Below are 19,916 nucleotides of genomic sequence, written 5' to 3'. Positions count from 1 at the left end.
TTTCAACGGATACTTTGCGTAAAGTCTAAAGATAAAGATTCCATATTTGGAGGTCGTAGTTTGACAAATGCTCAAAAACAATGTAATCGCGCACGCAAGGAAAGCCAATTAGGTTTACCCCCTTTTACACCCAATGTATGTCATTTTGTGTTTTCTTCTTGAAAGTGTATGTGAGAGACAAGCAATTTCTTCATTTTCTGTCCGTGAAAATGCTTTTCGCATAAGACATCTCAATCGCAAGTCGGACATGCGTACAGATGTTGCCTAGAATCTGAACTCTAATCACATTTTCAAAGCTCTTCCAACAGCGAACTCCAAAACGAAATGTCACGTTTAACGATGTCACGGAAAGAACATGGTTAAGACATTTTTCCTGCTTCACTTAATAGTACGCAACGTAACAAGTTACTAACGACTATCATCAGCCGATAATTATCAGTAACACTTTCCGATACCATCGTATCGATCTTTTTATTTTTTCCATCAAACTGTCTTATTGACACAAGCACATCCCGATGATAGAGAGATGTCAGAGGGAAGCGTAACGAACTTATGCGCATGCCATTGGATTTCGTGGAAGACATGCCCATAGACAATTGATGCACAGACATTAAAAAGACATACAAGAGTATGTCTTAGAGATTAAAGTAGTATTTCTTAACTAAATAGTGGACTTTAGCGTATTGATATATTAAACAAAAGTTAAACTAATAGAATATGACACGCCTAAGTAAAGGCAGTTGTATCTGAAAACCTTGAATATGTTTTACGAAAGTTTATTATCCAATGTTTCATACAAATAAGTTCAAGTCTATAAAAATGCATGTACATATATTTGTATATATACAAAAATACATATATATATATATATATATTTATATATATAGAAAAATACATGTATATATATATATATATATTAATATATACGTTTATCCGTACGTTATTCGTTTCGAGTCTTCGAATGCGGAGTTAAATATTTAAGTAGAAGGTGAACTGATCTCGCGGCCATTGTAGAGGCCATTTAAAATTTTCCAAATCGTTCTCAAGGCAAGAACGGAGTAAAGCGGAAATTTTCTCAGGGCCATGTATAATGAGGGTAAAATAAGAACGGCGAGCACAATCACTGCAACTGTTGTCATTACCGAAAATATAAATTTTGTTCCGACATTTCCAAATACGTCTGCGAACAAAATCAAACAAAGTCAAAGCATTTTGTATATGATGCCGTATGTCATGAGTTTTGATCTTACTTTAACTCTTGCCTGGTAATGTCAGCTATCAGCAATTCCGTTAGTATAACTAAAAGGTTGTTACACGCTTGCGTATGCTCACGAGCCAAATATTTTGACTCTCGTAGCCAAGGTCCCTTCAATTCTACAACAACTTTCCAATATGAGGGCGCTGTCTCTGAATAAATAATGGCGGATTTCCTAAATGCCTATCGTGATAAGGAAAATTCAGGAAAATCACTTCCGAACTTTTGCTTATATAAACATATTTACGAATTAGTTTACCTTAATAAATCTCATTATTGTTACGGTGTACAGCAATCTGGATTGCTGAGAATTTTCATTGCCAAGCAGACTATCCGTTATATCAAAGAAATGCAATAAAAAGTTCTCGACTTGATACATACGCGGACTAAATTGATCCTTCGTGCAGCTATCCAAGATTGGTAATAGGCAACCGCAGAATATGGAACGAAAGCCCGACCTTATATACACTTCTGTGGCCTGCTTAATGCTCTATATTGGATTAGATTAAAGATTCCCCTTTTACTTTTCATCGTATTTTAATTATTCTTATCTCTCTCTTTATCTCATACCTTGAATACTGCGCTTTTATAACTGCATCGATAAACAGTTGTACACCTTTTCAATGCTTTACGAAAATTGTGCATAATGTATTCGTCGCTTACTTCACGCATACGTTTCGATGTGGTACGTAAAATCTTATGTTGTCGGAGATTTGTGTAATCGATTATCTTTTCCAATAATTCAGGCGGCAAGTTATATATATTCAGCGGCACCGATCGCGTCGATATCAACTCTTCATGCCCAGGCGGCGATTTAAAAATTTCGCTCTTTTGAGGCAACGAGGTAGGCGGTATTTTTTCATAGCGCCCACCTTTATTATCATCCTCATCCTCGGGATCTAAATAATTTCTTTTACAATTTGCCATAGTTTAGTGCACAGAACTTATAGAAAGTGCACAGAACTTATAGAAATTATTGCGAAATTTTGCAGTTTTTACAAAATTAAATATGTTTAAATAAAACAAAATGTTCGTTTACACCCAATGAAAAACAAATGAAAAGTAACAATTTATTATGAAAAAGAAAAATCTATGAAACTGAGTTAAAGTTTACACCGAATTTCCGACATACACTTTATCTGAGTGATTTTAAAATGAGACGTACATGTCCGTCTCGATCGATGAATTCGCATAAGCCTAAGCCTTTTTTCCATCTTTTTTCCAATTAGACGATTTATGAACCTAAAGAACTATATAATTCCCTTTTCGTGCGTAAATATGATAACAAAGATAGTGAGAGAGAGAGAGAGTGAGATAAAGAGAGTGGGAGAGAGGGATAGGGACTCTACAACCAGACAGAAGTTGAAGAGAATTGAGATTAAAACTTTTGCATGAAATTTCTTACCAGATTATAAGGGCGTTACAAACGCTACAACATATCAATATATTCCTATTGCTGAATATTACATAAACGATTTGACAGATTAGAGAAATTTCCAAAGTTAATAAGAAGTAGTTTGGAAAAAAAATATTTTTTTTTTTTCAATTTTTCACATATAGCTTACATGTTTTTATACCCGTCACCGAAGGAAGAGAGGTATATTCATTTTGTGAAAACGTTTGCACCGCTCAGAAAGACGTCTCAGCGGCTCAGTAAAGTATAAATATTTTCTTCATCAGCAAAAACGCATGTCCGTCTATCGGTCCGTCTATCAGTCTGTGTAATGTCTGTTTTAAAACATGAAGCTTCGACTTCAAATTCAGCAGAAATACTTAAATTTCTTATATGCAGGTTGATATTGCACATGGGCCAAATCGATCAAAAGCTACGCCTCTAGTACCAAGTAAACTAAGAACATCTCTGTTGTTCGATAAGGAATAAAAAATTCATTTTATGCTCATTACGCTTAAATTACAGCAGATAAATATGCAAAAATTTGAATGTATATTCTATGGGTAATGTTGTAATGCCTGCACAAAAAATGGAAAAAATTGACCATGCCTACCCAATATTATATGATATCAAAAATTTAATTATTGTTTTTTTTTTTTTTGCAATGCTTTTATAAGGCCCTAAGCATGCTTCAAAAACTCTTTTAAGTATGTAAATTCTTGGTCGGTTTCAAAGCCCGTCTGCTTCGTCCGCCCTGTCTGTCCTATCTCTGTGACACACATGCTCCCGTTCGCACAAATAAAAACATCACCTACAAAATTGCCAAAGAATTTTCAAGTTACTTAAAGTTTTCAAAGACCACGCCTTTTAATTCGTAAATTGAAAAAATCGATCGCCCGTCCACTCCATATTATAGAGCATAAAAATTTGATACTTTCTTTTTGTTTTAGTCTTGTTTAGAGGAACGGTGATGCGTATAAAAGTTTCGGTGACCACCGAATATAATTTTCTAACTTAATGTTTTTATAGCCGACGACTTTGTGGATTTAACTAAACCTATTTTCAGATTGTGTGATGTTTGATTGTCGCAGTTCAATTTATTTAGATTGAGCTTAGAACTCCAAAGCCGGATATAATGGATATAATTATATTCACCTGGAATGTTAAACTAATTAAAACACTCTCTATAATTACGTACTTATTAGACAACACTCGCTACCTGATTAATCGTAAAGATGACATCCATTCAGGTACATTAAATATTTTTTTATTTTATTTTTTTTTCTCTCTCTCTTTCGTGATTAAGGTAACAGACATGCTTGCTGCAATAACAATATTTTTATTTTTTATTTTTATTATTGATAGAGTAATGTATTTGTAAAAGGTTTTTTATTCCCTACATAATATATATTATATAGTTAATTCCATGATTTATTTTGGCGATGTTTACTTTAATCTCTTAAATTCATACCAACTAAGTACGATCTAAAACTTTTCAAACGATTGACTGAATGATTGCCTCCTGATGATGGCTGTAGAAAGAGGTATGATATGAATGAGAGAAACGATATGACAAACTGGTATAAATAAATGTTGTTGATAAAACCAATGGAAAATTATTGAATGAATATTGCGGCGTTTAATTAAAATTCTGTCATTAAAGTGAAAAGAAAATAAATTTCTTTTTTCCTATTTATCTATGGAGTTTGTAGTTACCATAACAAACATTAAAATTTCTCGTAATGATGATGACGTAAATGTACGATTAAGAGAGAATGAAACGATTGAATATAATAATTGCACAGTGGGTTGAACTTATAGCTTTTTACATCGCGACAAAATAGTCGAACGAAAGAGGCGTTCACAAATTCATCCCATGTTTCAAACATTAACTTATTTTCGCTGATTGTCTTACATTTTTTGCCGGCTTACCTAATGTTTTAAAAAAAAAAAAAAATAAATAAATAAATGAATAAATAAATAAAAACTCATAATCAAAGAAGAATGCTTCGATACGAAATTAGAGAATTGCTACTACTATCACCCCGAAGTAATTTGAGATTCTCCCTTGTGTCAGTTAGTATTTATATATCTAGACAGTTTTGAGTCCAGGCGCAGAAAATAAACAAGGTCATCGTAAATCTACTCATTATTTCATCGAGGGCTCGTTAACTAATCTCCCATACTCTATATTTATTGTGCACAAACACCGTCACCGCTATTAAGTTTACTCTTAACGCACCAGCATAGAAATTACAACGTGCGTGCATTTCATTCAGTATTTTGTTGTCAATGGTTACTACAAACTTATTCTGCCGTACGCATAGTACCGTAAGGCACTACACATATATATAATATATTAAAAAAAAAATTTATATTTGTTTATAAAAACAAAAATTATATCACTGTTCGTAACTATCAGTTCTCTAATATATCTCTCTAGTACCTTACTATATATTTTTGTATTAAGTGTATGTAAATTTTTTAGGACTTAATTGAGACTTTGAAAGTTCTACAATATTCGTTTCCTAAACGAAATTTTCTCCATTAAATTTCGAACTTCTCCCCAAACATGTCCATGAAATGACCTTGAAACCCCTGAACCCTGGAAATTCATAGCGTACAGTTGTATGTCAATTGATTGCACTAGCAACGAATATCTTTAGAATGTGTTTACGCTCGTGGGAACTCAATTTCAAATAAAAATGCTTTGGATCTTTGGTGGCTTCATGCAGACAATCCTTGACTGAACATGCAATTGAGAACGATTCGAAATTAACAACGTGCAATAAAAATTCTAATATGAATTATTGATTCGATTATCGAATTATAGATTTTCTTCTCCATTCTTTATCTCATTTCGCATAAAGCGTAACATATGCGATTCTGTCTTTCAGAAATGCGGCAAAGACAAAATAAGTCTTCGGTCTCACAAATTTCGAGATCGCTTTGCAACATGTAAAAATACGTACTAGAGATTAGAGAGATATAAATTTGTCTTAATCATCCCCTTTATATAATACATCGTTTAATAAAAGTCTCTCTTCGGTGTCACGTATATGGCAACCCTGCTAACAGACCCCTAATAATTTATGCGCACTATCAAACTTCGAACGATACATATCACAATTTCATAATATTCTGACAATTAGCTTACAAGTTACTATTGTTTTAGCAACGCTGCGTTTCTGGTCGCTTCGGACAGCTTCCAACCGGCTGGCTGCTGATTTCAATCTGGGATGCAGCAATGTCTTTTTATTTCACCTAAACAGCGCTGAGCAGCGATTTGAATCATTAAAACGCGGCCTGCACTCCGAAAAGAGCTTTTGCATGGAGAAATGCTTCAGCGAAATAGTAGATACTCCAATCAGACATGATATAGTGATTGCATGCTGACAGTCTGATAGCATGTTAGCATTCAAATCCGTATAGCAAAACTTGTCTAGGACGCCTTCGGATGAAATCGACGTTTCTTGAAAACTTAACCTAAATATATATTTACCAACATGCCCACCTATCCATTTCCATTCCATTTTCTTTTATATTTCTGCTCTCATTTAAGAGCATCACCCGCTCTAGAGTAGTTTTATAAAATGCCGGTACGTTTGTAATTTTATTAAAGTTTCGGTTTTTTTTTTTTCATATCATATTACCTAACCGCATTTGCGTCAACCAATGTAAGGATAATAAGAATGGGATGGCGTTTAAAATGCAAACACATCAAGGGAAAGTTTTTTAATTCTTCAGTCTTGAAAGACTAATAAAAGTTAGACAGACTTCCAAGTTTAACGCACTGTTTCTCATTTACCTTTTCTTTTCCTACTAATATGAATAATAAAATTCTTTACCATATTTTACACGAAGGGGTTTCTTTTGTTCATTTTAATTAATTACACTTTCTCTTTTGTTTTTTTTTTTTGTATTCTTTGTCACTGACTTTTCCAGAATTTCGTTGAAAAGAATTTCATCGTAATACAGCACTATTTTTATGCGTTCCGCAACTTGTGGCATATGCAACGCCATGAAGTACTTAAGGCAGACCGGCATTTTATTTAGCGAGTCGGTGTAGAATGGCTTTTTGAATCGATTGTCCCTCCGTCTTTCTGATACTCGTCCATATGTACTATTGCTTTTTAATCGACAGATCGAAGTTTTCAAGGCGCATGTTTCAGCACAAGAACGAATGCTATTAAAAAGGTATTGGATCCACCCAACTTGCCGACTCGGGGCCGTTGTATAAAAAAAGTTTGCAATTTTCAAAATTTCTTCACAAAAATCGCCGAGTATTAGTATTTGACCGCAAGTAGTTGACGTTGAAAATTCAGATCGGATGGGCAAATTTTTTGAGCCCCTTTTCATATAAATAAATGAGGCTTTATATGGTAAAACAGTCTAGTTTTTAATATATTGTGATGATATATGGACAGTGATACGGAAAAAGATATTATAGATAGAAGGATAAGAGATAAAAAGGGAAATGCTTAGGAAATAATGAGTCATTTTTAATATTTTATGATGAAAATTGGTTTATAATATAATATAAAAATTGATTATACCAATTTGGACCAAGCAAGCCTATTTTTTGAATGTGCATATGACCAAAAGCGTAATTTTTACACTATGGCGAAATTAAGTTATGAAGAAAATACTTTGCTTTAAATTTAAAATACATCATTTTGGAAAATGACTCCCCTGGAAACTAAACCTACACATGGGAATTGGTATTTTATTGTGTAAATAAATGAATTCAATATCGTTCGTCGTTGGACCAAAGCACGTTAGTGTAGCACAAGATTACCAACAATTTCAAAAATTGCGTCCTTTAGGTTGAGCACAGAGAAACACGACGAACAGACGGACAGACGGACAGATGGGCAACTGGATAGATAAGCTTAAAATCACTTTCTAAATCGATCGGTAGAATAAAACCTAGATCTATGCAAAATCCTTCTGATATTATTTTACCCTTGTACCACACGTGCTCTCTCTCCTCTTCCTCTTTGCTGTCATCTATTTAAAAATCATTACAATCTGAATATATTAGTTTGGGGAAAAAGAAATCCATTATTTTTATATGAACTTCAGGACCTTATTTAACATGCTTCGGATTGTCCGATTTGGGTCAAATATGCACCGTTTTGTTGTATGATTTGTTGCCATTTTAAAGGTAACTTCAAAATGCTTCTCTCATAGAAGTCCTGGTCTCTATTTGCAAAAAACTCTAGTAGTCGATTTTCACAATCCTCCCTAGATTCCAATTTTTTATCATTAAAGAAATTCTGCAATGCAAGAAAAAGATGATAATCGCTTGGTGCCAAGTCCGGACTGTATGGCGGATGCATTAAAACTTCCCAACCAAGCTCCCGAAGTTTCTGGCGAGTCACTGTAGATGTATGTGGCCTAGCGTTGTCCTGGTGGAACACGACCCCTCTCCTGTTGGCCAATTCTGGCCATTTCTGGTCAATCGCTATCTTCAAACGGTCCAGTTGTTAACAGTAGAGATCCGAATTTGACGTTTGACCATATGGTAGCAACTCATAATAAATAATCCCCTTCCAGTCCCACCAAATGCATAGCAAAACCTTTCTGGCCGTTTGAGATGCTTCACCGGTCTTTGACCACGATCGTTTTCGCACAGGGTTATCGTATGTGATCCATTTCTCATCTCCAGTCACCATCCGTGTAAGAAATGGGTCTATCTCATTCCGTTTGGCCAAGGCTTCGCAGATGGAAATTCGGTCCATCATGTTTTTTTCTGTTAATTGGTGTGGCACCCAAACATCGAGCTTCTTTTTGAATCCAGCTTTGTGTAAATGGTTTAAAACTGTTTTATGGTCGATATTTAGCTTTTGGGCGATGTTACGACTGCTAACATGCCGGTCAACTTCGATCATTTCTCCGATTTTATCGACATTTTCGACGACCGGCCTACCTGTGCGAGGTGCATCTTTAACATCAAAAATTCCTGAACGGAATCTACGAAACCAAAATTGCACATAATTGGCTGTTACAGTATCGGAACCATAAACACCATTCACAATTTTAGCCGCCTGGCTTGCATTTTCGCCTTTGTCAAAGAAAAACTGTAAAATGTACCGAATTTTCTCTTTGTTCACTTCCATTTTTAACACGCTGTAATTCACAACTGAATGCACCAAACAAAAAACAGCAAAAGAATTTTTTTTACTGCGAAATGTACAGTATGTAAATGTACAACATCGGAAATTGTTTGATCGATACTTTACGAGAAACCTATCAGTGCAGCCATCTACCGAAAAAATAATGGATTTCTTTTTCCCCAAACTAATATATTCAAGATTATGAAGTAAAGACCTTGAAGAATTAGATTACATTGACTGTAATAATTTTTATAAATCATGTACGCTTATCTTTCAAGTTCTGCTGTCAAGTTCTTATCTGGAATTAATTGTAAAATTTACTCCGGTCAAATGAAAAGTTACTCCAGCAAGGAAGTAAAGAAAAAACAATTAGTGATGAGGAGGTAGAGGACATTTTGCCAACAAATTTGTATGAAAACTTAACATTTAACGAATTCTCAATAGGAAGTACGGTTCTAGATATCAAGGAAATGGATCTTCTCACATATTGGAAAATAAATAAAATAAAATAACATAAGTCATCTTCCCGCTAAATTGTCCTGAAAACCGAATAAAGTTCGATATACTGCTCGTACCATTGGAGCGGAGAAACGAGAACTTTTTCTCCTGGAGTATAGACGAACAAAAAAGTTGTAGTTTTGTACCGTCGTCCATTTTACGAAAAAAGATGACTTCAACTGGAGACTACATATGCCAAAGGAAGCGTCATTGAACTGTGGGGTCACTGGAGGGAACCAGGGAGATAATAAAAATGCAAGCCAGGATATAGCCATTAGTTGAACCGCCCATTAGCTCTCCATCGTGGCCGTTACAAAGGCAACAAATGGGAAATGTCACTCCGATGTAAATCGTGTATAGTCAATCTACACCGACAAGCAAGGCATGACAACATTCTGAAAATAAGAGGCTTTAACTAGCGGTAGTTTGATTGCAATTAGTGCGAAATGCGTTGAACATCGGCATGAACTCTTGTTTCTTTCAGTTTTCAAAATTTTTTTTGCTTGAAAGCTCCTTGGCGCGAAAAACAAAAATCTAAAGAAGAAATCTTCCCTGTCTTAGGCGATATCTTTAGTTATTGGCGATAAAGACAGCAAAGAGAGAAGAGAACGTAAGTATTGTAGAATGTTTCTGAAGAAAAAAGCGTGTTAACTGAAGTAATCTTGTAGACTACCAAGATGGAATTTTGATTGTATGTCCCGCCAGTTTATTACGCCAGTGGGAATCTCAAGCATTAAGATTAAGTTAATGACTTGCATACGTTATGGCCTAAAACGTGAAGTGCTTTTGGCTACGTATGACATAATATCATAATTAATGACTACTACGTATATGGTTGTAACTATAGAACATAAAGCTTATGGTGCTTTATGTAATGCATTATATTGGATTAGGCTGATACTATTCGTAATCATAAGTCCCGATCATCAGCTGCGATATGTGCACTAAGCGAAACATATCGATGGGGCTTAATCGGTCCGCCTATGCAGAACAGGGATATTACTGTTCATGATTTTTTTTTTGAAGTTCTTCCGATTCCATCCAGCCCGTTGTGGCCATTACAATGGATGTTTTGGGTTGACAACACACGGCACGGATGTATTTCTCTTACAGATCAATGCACGCATATACGCTTGGTCGGTTTTCTGTTCTCGTCCATTGTGGTTAGAATTATTAAATTCACATAAAGACACAGACAGAGAGAGAGAGAGAGAGAGAGAGAGAGAGAGAGAGAGAGAGAGAGGGAGAGAGTTCTGTCATTCACATTTGACATTTAATAGTCGAACAGATCAAGTTTAAAATTTTCCCAAATACCTATCGTGCTCTCTTCAGAAATTCCCTTTAAAACAGTTTCTAATAAATATGCAATCAAACTTTAGTTCACTATGGTTATTATATAGTATTAACTTGAATGGGGAAAAACTAAAATTAACTCTGAAAAGGAACTCAATTACATATGAAAATGAAAATGATTTAAAGTTATTGTAAGCAAACTTCTCCTAAAACTTATAGGCAGTGTGACTTTTTATGCGGAAAGAGAGTATGATTGTGTACGCATTCAACACACACACACACACGCAATAAAACTAAGTTTTTCCAACGTCTGTAGGCCATTTGAGGTATATTAAAAAGATTTAAATAAAGAATTTTCATTTTGCTGAGCAAACATTGACGATGTAAGGGGAAAATAACATCCCCCTCTCTCCCCTCCCCCACACCAGGCCACCAAAAAAAAAAAAAAAAGAAAGAAAAATAGAAAAGAAAAGAATTATATGAAACAAGAAGTAGTCAATGCATTCTTTACGAATATCCCGTTACATCATAAATTCCTGTTCGTGTAGAATACACATGAAATTATAGAAGAGGAAAATTGTAAAGAGAGCCATGTACTTGCCAAGTATAAATAATACAGGTAATGAAAATTCATTTCCATTCAATATTTATTTATTGCAATATAAAAACCATAATACTTTATTCATCACGTTTTTTCATCAAATCACGAAAATTATATTTCACGAAAATATATTTATTATGTTTTTACATTCGATATTTTTTTTGCCATATTTACGTGCAAGATTTTCTCAAAGCATTCGCAATCTTTATAAAGGAAAACTTGCGTAAGGGACCAACAAATCATCGTTGATTTGAGCTCACGCAAAACTTGCGCCGACGTAATTCTTATTTTTCAATGTCGAAATCGTTCTTTGACGCACTGCATTATATATCAATGCAAGGCAGATTCCTCAGATTTTCAATTTTTATGATAGTTTCTATCCTTTACAAAGACTATATAGAAAATGAAGGATTTGTAACATAATATAAAAATATGACAAATTACTTATATAATCCCACAGTTTTTTTTCGACTTAGTCATCTATTATAGAGAGAGGGTCAATATACCTGCAAAGGAAATAGAAGAAAACTGTACAAACATTAGGATATCTCTATAATTGATTGCTTCAATCGAACCCAGTTTGCTATGCTTGTAGGCTTGTGCCAAAGAGATATTTTTTTACATTTTCTGTTTAAGTTTGCCACAACTTCGAATATATATAATATTAAGTGTTAAAGATATGTATTTATTCCCTAAACTGATGTTTCCAGTTATTAGTGTTCAATATATCTTAACCACTTTGGCATCTTTGGGTAAAGAATATATACGTTCTGGCAATCGTGTAAGACCAAACTAGTTAATCGTGAGCAACAGCGTAGCGTACAGTGAAGGTTTGCGCGATCGTCCATTTTTTATAAAAAAGGGTAGTTAAGTAACTGCCTTCAAGGTTTAATATTTGAATATAAAAAGCTTGTGCTTAACAATTCTTCATTTACAAGCATTTTCAGTTTGGTTTCTCTTGACAGACTTGCCTAGCGCGAGCTTCTTTTCGATAGCAAGCTATAAAATTGGCGAAATTTTTAACAAAATTTTATACTTGTTCTCAGAACTTTTTTTAAAATCCTTTCTCCATTAAGGTCTACTATCAATAAAAACGATTTTGATTTGAATATGAAGAAATTGAAAGACGGGTAATAGAAGATTGTGTCATTAGTTTCGCTTCTCACGGAACGCGACTATGTTTATAACATGGTTCATGATTTTCTTCATTATATCTTACAAAACAAGGTATATTATCTTGGGGTATATTGCCGCCATATATAGCACCCAGAAGGGCTTAAGGTAGACCCACCTTTTTTTTAAATTATTCGTCATAGAATCGTTTTCTGAATCAATCTGAACTTGGCTGTCCGTCCGTTCGTCTGATGTGTGCCCAAGAACAGACATTATTGAAAATGGTTCACATCGCAGCACCTTTTCGATAGCTCCTCGTATAAAGCTATTTTTCGGGAAAAAATTTCAATTTTCAGAATTTTGCAACAAAAATCGTCGACTAACAGTATTTAGCCGCTTCAGATCGGTGTGAAAAATTAAGATCAGATAGATCAGTTTTTTAAATTTTCCGCCCGATCTACATTTCTATGAAAAACGCATCTGAATTTGGATCAAATAGATCTTTTAGTTAAACCTAACCATATGAAGGGTCTCTAAAACGGAAAACACCTAATAAAAAAATTATATATAATTTTTAAGGTATTATCACGTAAATGAATGAATGTTTGCACTACGCGAAATGGTATAGGGTGTTGAATAATCGGACCTGCCCGTCCATGGTGTTCTTGCTTGTTTTTAATTAAAAGATTTTTAATAATTTTTTAAAACTATATTTTAAGTTTTAATTAATTAATTTACTTGAAGAAGTAAGAATCTTAAAATAATATCTTATGAGAGTCTAATGTTCGGGTTTTTAATCCCTTGCAAATTGAATGATAAATTTAATATACTTTTCGCTTCGATTACGGGATGTAAAGAGATTACCATGTGGTGCTTCTGAAACCAACGACGCATATGCGATTTCAATGTTTATTCGACCATAAAGTTCTCGCTGACGCGATGAAAGAAAATCGTTACGTTTGTGATAAAGAGGTTAATGGTTTCTTCCCACATACGCATATAAAGACATAAAGCCATTATTAACTGACCTTGAAATAACAGGATTTTTTATATCCATCATCGAAGGATGAGGGGTATAATCATTTTGTCAAAACGTTTGCAACGCCCAGAAGGAAGCATCCGAGACCCCCCAAAGTATATATCTTCTTGATCAGCATCAAATCCTAAATCAATTTAAGCATGTACGTCTATCCGTCTGTTCGTCTGTCTGTCTATGTGTTGTCTGTTGTAAACGTTCTCCTGGTCTCCACGATGAAGCTATCCACTTCAAATTCGGCAGAAACAGTGGAAGATGTTGCACGCAGATTGGTATTGAAAATGGGCCAAATCGGTCGAAGCACACGCCCACAGCACCACGTAAAATGAGAACACGTCTGTTTTTCAAAAGAAATGAAAAATTGATTTTTTGCTCGTTACTCATAAACTATAACAAATAAATCTACAAAAATTTTGAATACATGATCTATGGGTGATGCTGTAGCATTTATGGACGAAAATGAAAAAAATTGACCACGCCTATCCAATATTATAGTGTATCATAAGAATTATTAGTTTTCAACATCTTGACAACGCGCAGAAACATGCTTCAAAAAACCCAAAAAACTATACAAATTCTTGCCCAGTTGCCCTAAACATGTCCGCCTGCTCATCCGTCCATCTATCTGTTTGGGTAATTTTGTGGTATTTGTGTTAAACATTATCGCGTTAGCGAAAATGAAGATATCGCAAAAGAATTTGGAATTGACCTAAACTTTTCAAAGGACACGCCCCTATGTCTATACGATAAAAACGTTTATTTTGAAAATAGAAAAGAATCAGCTGCGCCCACTCTATAGTGTATAGCATGAAAGCATTTTGTTTTTTTTACATCTTTATTTTACTTCTAACCGTGATAGGTTTAATAGATTCGCCCAGAACCGAATTTAATTTTTTTTTTTTTTTTTTTAAAAAAAAATAAATATACCTAAAAATTTTTTTTTTTTTTTTTTTTTTTTTTTTTTTTTTTTTTTTTTTTTTTTTTTTTTTTTTGTCTTATTTTTGCCATATAAAAATTCATCGAAAAAATCATATGATTGATTCTTAATTTGAATAACATTTTCCGATAATGATCATTTTGCAGCTGATGTATGGTTTTCCTTTTATTAATCACAAACAATGGCAGTAAATGAATCAGTTTTTATGTTCAATACAATTTTTGATATGATGATGTAAAGGCAACGTTTTCCAATTCAAGTCAGTTTTGTGAAAAGAATTTTTTTTATTCGTACTTTTCAACACTTTTGCACAAAAGAAACACAACTGCTTCAATAAATTATGATAGTTTTGCTTGGTTTTCCTTTCTATGCACGACGAATAACCTCCGCCAGCCATGGCTGGCATTCAAAGGCGAAAATGCATGTAATGTGACTTAAATCTTTATGAATAGAACGATGAGAGTATAGATTTAATGTAACGCACACGCAAACAGACAACATACATATAAGTTTTAATCTGAATCACAAGAGTGTTATATGCATCTTAGACTTATGTGCTATGAATATGAACAGTTTTTACGCCATCCCTTTCTCGATGGGACTTTAGAAAAGATAAATCTTAATAGGGGGAAACTTCAAAGAATGTAATTTTATTAATTAAAGCTATAGTCTTCATTTTTCTATACAATCATCTTTCATTGAACTGTACGTCTCGCAATTTAATTGTAGACGGGAGAGTTTTGTTTTTTTTGTTTTTTTGTTTTTTTTTGTTTTTTGTTTTTTAAACTCCGTAAGAAATTCATAATACTCGGAAGGGGCAATATCTGGAGAGTATGATCCTTGCTGGAGAATTTCCCGTTTGTTATGTGACATACTATCAAAAGTTGTTGTGACGGATTCTTTTGTGAAATTGGATTGAGTTTAATGCGTCGCACACATTATATGTGTCTGCCTAACGAGTGTGTCTGTCTAACACGAGAGAAATTTTGAATAGGATAAGTTATTTTCACCTTACTTTGCTTTAGATTCTTCATCGCTTATTACCAGTCGAACCTAGTCGTCTAATCGAAAAAAGACTCTCTTCTGGGACGCGCGAGAAAAAAAATTTCCCCATATATGCGATTCTGTATTATTTCATTCAATCACGATCAATTTAAAAAGTCCTTCCAGGGCACAGTAGATATTCTTAATTCAATTAGGGATGTATTGAAATACCTTTGAGAGAAATTGATTGATATATGTATCCGAAAATTTCTTCAAAATCAGATATAATTTTGCATTTGTTTTTATTATTATTATTGTAACCGCTTCAATAATATGTTTGCCTAATGCTCATACATTTGTTTTCTTCTCTTAATTGCTTTGCAAAAGAAATTGATTCACTTTCTTATGTTATAGCTTTCGTTTTTCTCGTACACTTTCTCCCGTTATGTTCAAATTCGTGACGTCAGTTGGTTTTCTTTACGCTTTTTCAATGCCTGTCTGTGAGTTTATTTTCTATACTCTTTGAAAGGATGTATGTAACTACAAGGTTTACCGGAACTGTGACTGTGTGATGAGGTGTAGAAGGGTGTGAAAAGGAATAACAAACAAAACAAGTACGAAAATTATATTCGGAACGAATCTTTTATGCCCATCACAATTGTCCTAGAAAAAGACTACAAAAAAGGACAAGAACTGCATAGGCCAGTGGACGCTATAGGCATCTCCTTTGACCGGTTTAAAATAATCTCAAATTCCTTTGTAAAATTGTGGGCGGGTATTTTCATTTTCGCTATCTGGAGAATGATTAACACAAATACCGCACTGTTGGATACACAGCCGAATTGAAAGACGAACCAACAAGGATACCTACTTGCAATCAAAATTTGAAACGGGCGAAGAATTTATATACTTTAGTTAGGAGTTTATCAGACGGGTTTGTACACATTATAAAGATATTGAAAAAATAATCAAAGTTTGATACACTATAACATTGGATAGGCGTTGTCAGTTCTTTCCATTTGTGAACAGCAATTCTAGAATATGCGTTCAAATTTTTACAGATTCGTTTTTCACTCATTTTGAAAAAGAGAAAGATATTTTCAGTTTACGTAATACTATGGGCGTATCCTTCGACCGATTTGACCCATTTTTAATACCAACCAATGTGGAGGAACTTCCAATGTTTCTGTCAAATTTACAGTGGGATAGTTTCATCGTCGCGGCTAGCAGAATGTTTACATAATAGGCTTTATACAGACGGACAGACGGACATCCTTAAATCGATTTAGAATTTAAGGCAGATCAAGAATATATATATACTTTGCGGGGTCTCTAATGGTTCTTTCTGGGCGGTGCAAACGGTATGACAAAATAAATATACCCCTCATCCTTCTGTGATGAGTATGAAGAGATTACAATAATATCGGATATATGTAGTGTTGTTCATTAATTGAATATTTCGATTGTAAGGTGTATTTTCTTTTTTGCTTATTTCATTCGAGATTATAATCCGATTTCACGGTATATGAAGGAAAAGGGAGAGAAAAAAGTTTCGCATATCGTGGAAAACAAACGAAAACAAAACAGAACAACAAAACAACTCGGAAACAAATGCTACTCAAGTTTAAATTTCTGATAATAATTCCAACTAATTTGCAATTGAATGTATAAGTTCTCGTTTTCGTTGAAATTTTCAACGCCAATGAAAATCATAAAACGCTTATGCAATTAAATTCAATTAAAAATATTTACATATATATATATATATATATATAATAATAATAATAATAATAACAATACTAATAAAACAATAAAACTCTTAAGATATATGCCATTGAAAACGTTATGGGACCAAAAAAATAAAAAAAAAAAATAAAAAAAAAAAAAACAATAAGAAAATTGGAAAACGAATTCAATAAAGACAAAGACCGTTGCGATACTCAAGTGTAGTATAACTTACATCGATATGCTTTACCTAAGTAAAACAAAGTTTTGCTTTATATATGTTGCGTAATAGAGAAAAAAGAATATTTTATTGCTAAATTATTGTATGAAAGTGACACTGAAATATGGAATGGAATTTAAAATATTAAATATAAATTAATTTAATTTAATTTTAATAAAAGAATGGAAAGCAATAAAAAATGAATGTAAAAACAAGAATAAATAATTATATGCGATTGTAACCCAACCTTTTTTTACATTATCCATTATCCATTATCCTATATTGAATGGGCGCGGTCAATTTTATTCAGTTTTAGAATAAAAGTAAAAATTTATATGATGCGTATGTTGCGCTTTATGAGTGACAAGTAAAAAGCGCAGCAAAGAAAAGCAAAGCAGCTTTACAGTTTTTTGTTAGCGTAGGCATGTAGGTGTTAGGGACGAGTCCTTCGACCGAATTTGACCATTTTCAAAACCGTGCGGCTGCATGCAAGAGCTTCCAATATTTCTGCTGAACAGATTCAAGTTTATAAAAGCCATTACACAGGCGGACAGGCGGACGGACGGATAGATTTAAATTGATTTAGAATTTAACGATGATCAGGAATGCATATATTCTGTGGGTGCGTAGGTGCGGTGAAGCTTCCTTCTGCAACCATTGCAAACGTTTTGATCAAATGAATACATACATCCCTTACGCTTTGGCAATGGGTATAATAAATAGTAAATAATTTTTATTACCGGAATTAACCTAATTAGATCGATCATCTTAAAAACTATTTAAATGCAATATAAAATAAACTCTTTTTTTTGTCTCTTTTTCTTTTATCAATTGCAAATTTATGCTCTCGTTTTTAATAATAGTCGTCTGTTTAAAAGAGAAAATTCAATTGTGTAAACTGATTTATGGAATTTAATCAAAACGAGATGTGTCAAGTGTCAGCTTCAGCTTCAGCTTCAGCTTCATCCTCATACCTCAACACCGATACATGTTAAGCATTTCAGGAATAGATTGACAGACAATACAAGAGATGGATAGATGGCTATAATTGCATGAACATATGCATATTCGCAATTTAACGCCGAACAAATATGTGAATATATTTCAACATACAATTATATAAATTAAACATAAGGGAATTATTTTGAGAATTTTTTTTTTTTTTCTTAAAAAGAATTTCTTTTCGTCTTTTACATATTATTATTATTATTATTATTATTTAGGCAGAGAAAATAAATTCGAATGGTTAAGCCTTAGATTACGAACATTTAAGGTTATCGGCTTTATTGAAAACTCTATTGGACTTGGGATTTGAATCCACAACCATTGACCTGTTGTTTATTCTTATGAGAAGAAAGCATAAGATAATCTATTATGGATTAATTTATAGAATATTGATTAAATTATCAATCTTAGAGACGAGTTTCTATATCTGCCGTTAGATGATACATTGATGATCAATAAAATCGTGAAGCGTGAATCGTGAACTTGCAAAAGCAACAAACATATAAAGTGAAAATGTTAAGCTATTTAGAATCATTCTAATTCTTAAAATATTATATTGGCGGGCACTAGATAGAAAGATAAGAAAGTATAGCAAAAAAAAATGTTTATATATATATGTATATATCGGTTTCTAATACAATTAAAATCAATTTTATTAAAATAAATACATGATAGTTTAATTACACTTTGGTGTCCGGCATAAGTTAACTTTTAAAACAAACTTTATGGACTCTGCAAAGAAGGCTTGTATAGCTCGAGCTTAGTACAGTAGCTACAGTAGATAGGTCAAATCTCTTTTCAAAATTAATTTCTATACCAAAAAATTATAAATTAGATCTTGTTGCCATAAGAAGGCTTACTTTTTAGTGGAGACAATCCCAAAAATGGTCTATCCACTGTACAACATTTTTAATATATACCCACTGTGCGGAAATATTACTGTATATCGAAAATTGCGAAGTTTTTTCATTCAAAATTTCACGTTCTATGAGGAGAATTTAAACGAATGGTGCCGCACTTAAGCCAAAACACGCCACTTTACCAAATTTATCAAAGTACATAAGAAAATTTCTATCCGAAGTTATAATACGATAAAGCAGACGAGACAGATGGACGGACAGAAATGTTTAAAATTATTGTATATTAATTGATATTCTGAAATGTGGTCTAGTTCAAGTCCTTCCGAATGTTGCTTACATTCGCACTAACTTATCGTAAATGACGTAGGACATAGAAAGGCTTACTGATATGTTTAAATGCAAAAAAAAAAAAAAAAAAAAAAAAGATTTTCTAATACAATAAAATAAACAAATATTTTTTGACAGAAAACTAGAGAGTACCGACAGGAAGTTGTGTTCCGGCGAAAAACACACTTTTAAGCCCTTCCTCTTCTTCTTTGCAATTTATTAATTTCGAGAAATCGGCAATTTTTATAAGTGGTTTTGCTACACGCCTACACGTTTTTTCGAAAGAGGTATTTTACAACCGAAAAGAACATATATTTTTTGTGCTTTGTCATTAAGATTTTATTATAGATGATGCCGTGATGGCGTATAAGAAAATCAACCGTTCAAAGCCTAATGAGTATAAAATGATTTATATAATGCTAACGTAATAGTAGTCTCGTAAAATGTTTAACGATTAAAAAAAGATATGAAAAATTTTACTAAAATCAAGCTGCTTATGAACATTAAAATACGTCTATATCTATATGTTTATGTTACCAAATACAGAAAC

General features: G+C 33.2%; 1 protein-coding gene across 1 annotated transcript; it reads right to left on the bottom strand.

Moving 5' to 3' along the window:
• Positions 1-969: 969 nt before the first annotated feature.
• Positions 970-2,182, bottom strand: LOC119634236. Its single transcript, XM_038028281.1, has 4 exons — positions 1,826-2,182; positions 1,515-1,745; positions 1,251-1,438; positions 970-1,180 (listed from the first exon to the last, which is right to left on the bottom strand). The coding sequence occupies exons 1-4, from the start codon at positions 2,180-2,182 to the stop codon at positions 970-972; spliced, it is 987 nt and encodes a 328-aa protein (XP_037884209.1).
• Between the last annotated feature and the right edge of the window lie 17,734 nt (positions 2,183-19,916).

The sequence above is a fragment of the Glossina fuscipes genome, unplaced genomic scaffold, assembly GCF_014805625.2.
Source record: "Glossina fuscipes isolate IAEA_lab_2018 unplaced genomic scaffold, Yale_Gfus_2 0, whole genome shotgun sequence".
In the NCBI taxonomy this organism is placed as follows: Eukaryota; Metazoa; Arthropoda; class Insecta; order Diptera; family Glossinidae; genus Glossina; species Glossina fuscipes.
The sequence above is the reverse complement of the archived record's forward strand: the minus strand, read 5'-3'. Positions and strand labels throughout refer to the sequence as shown.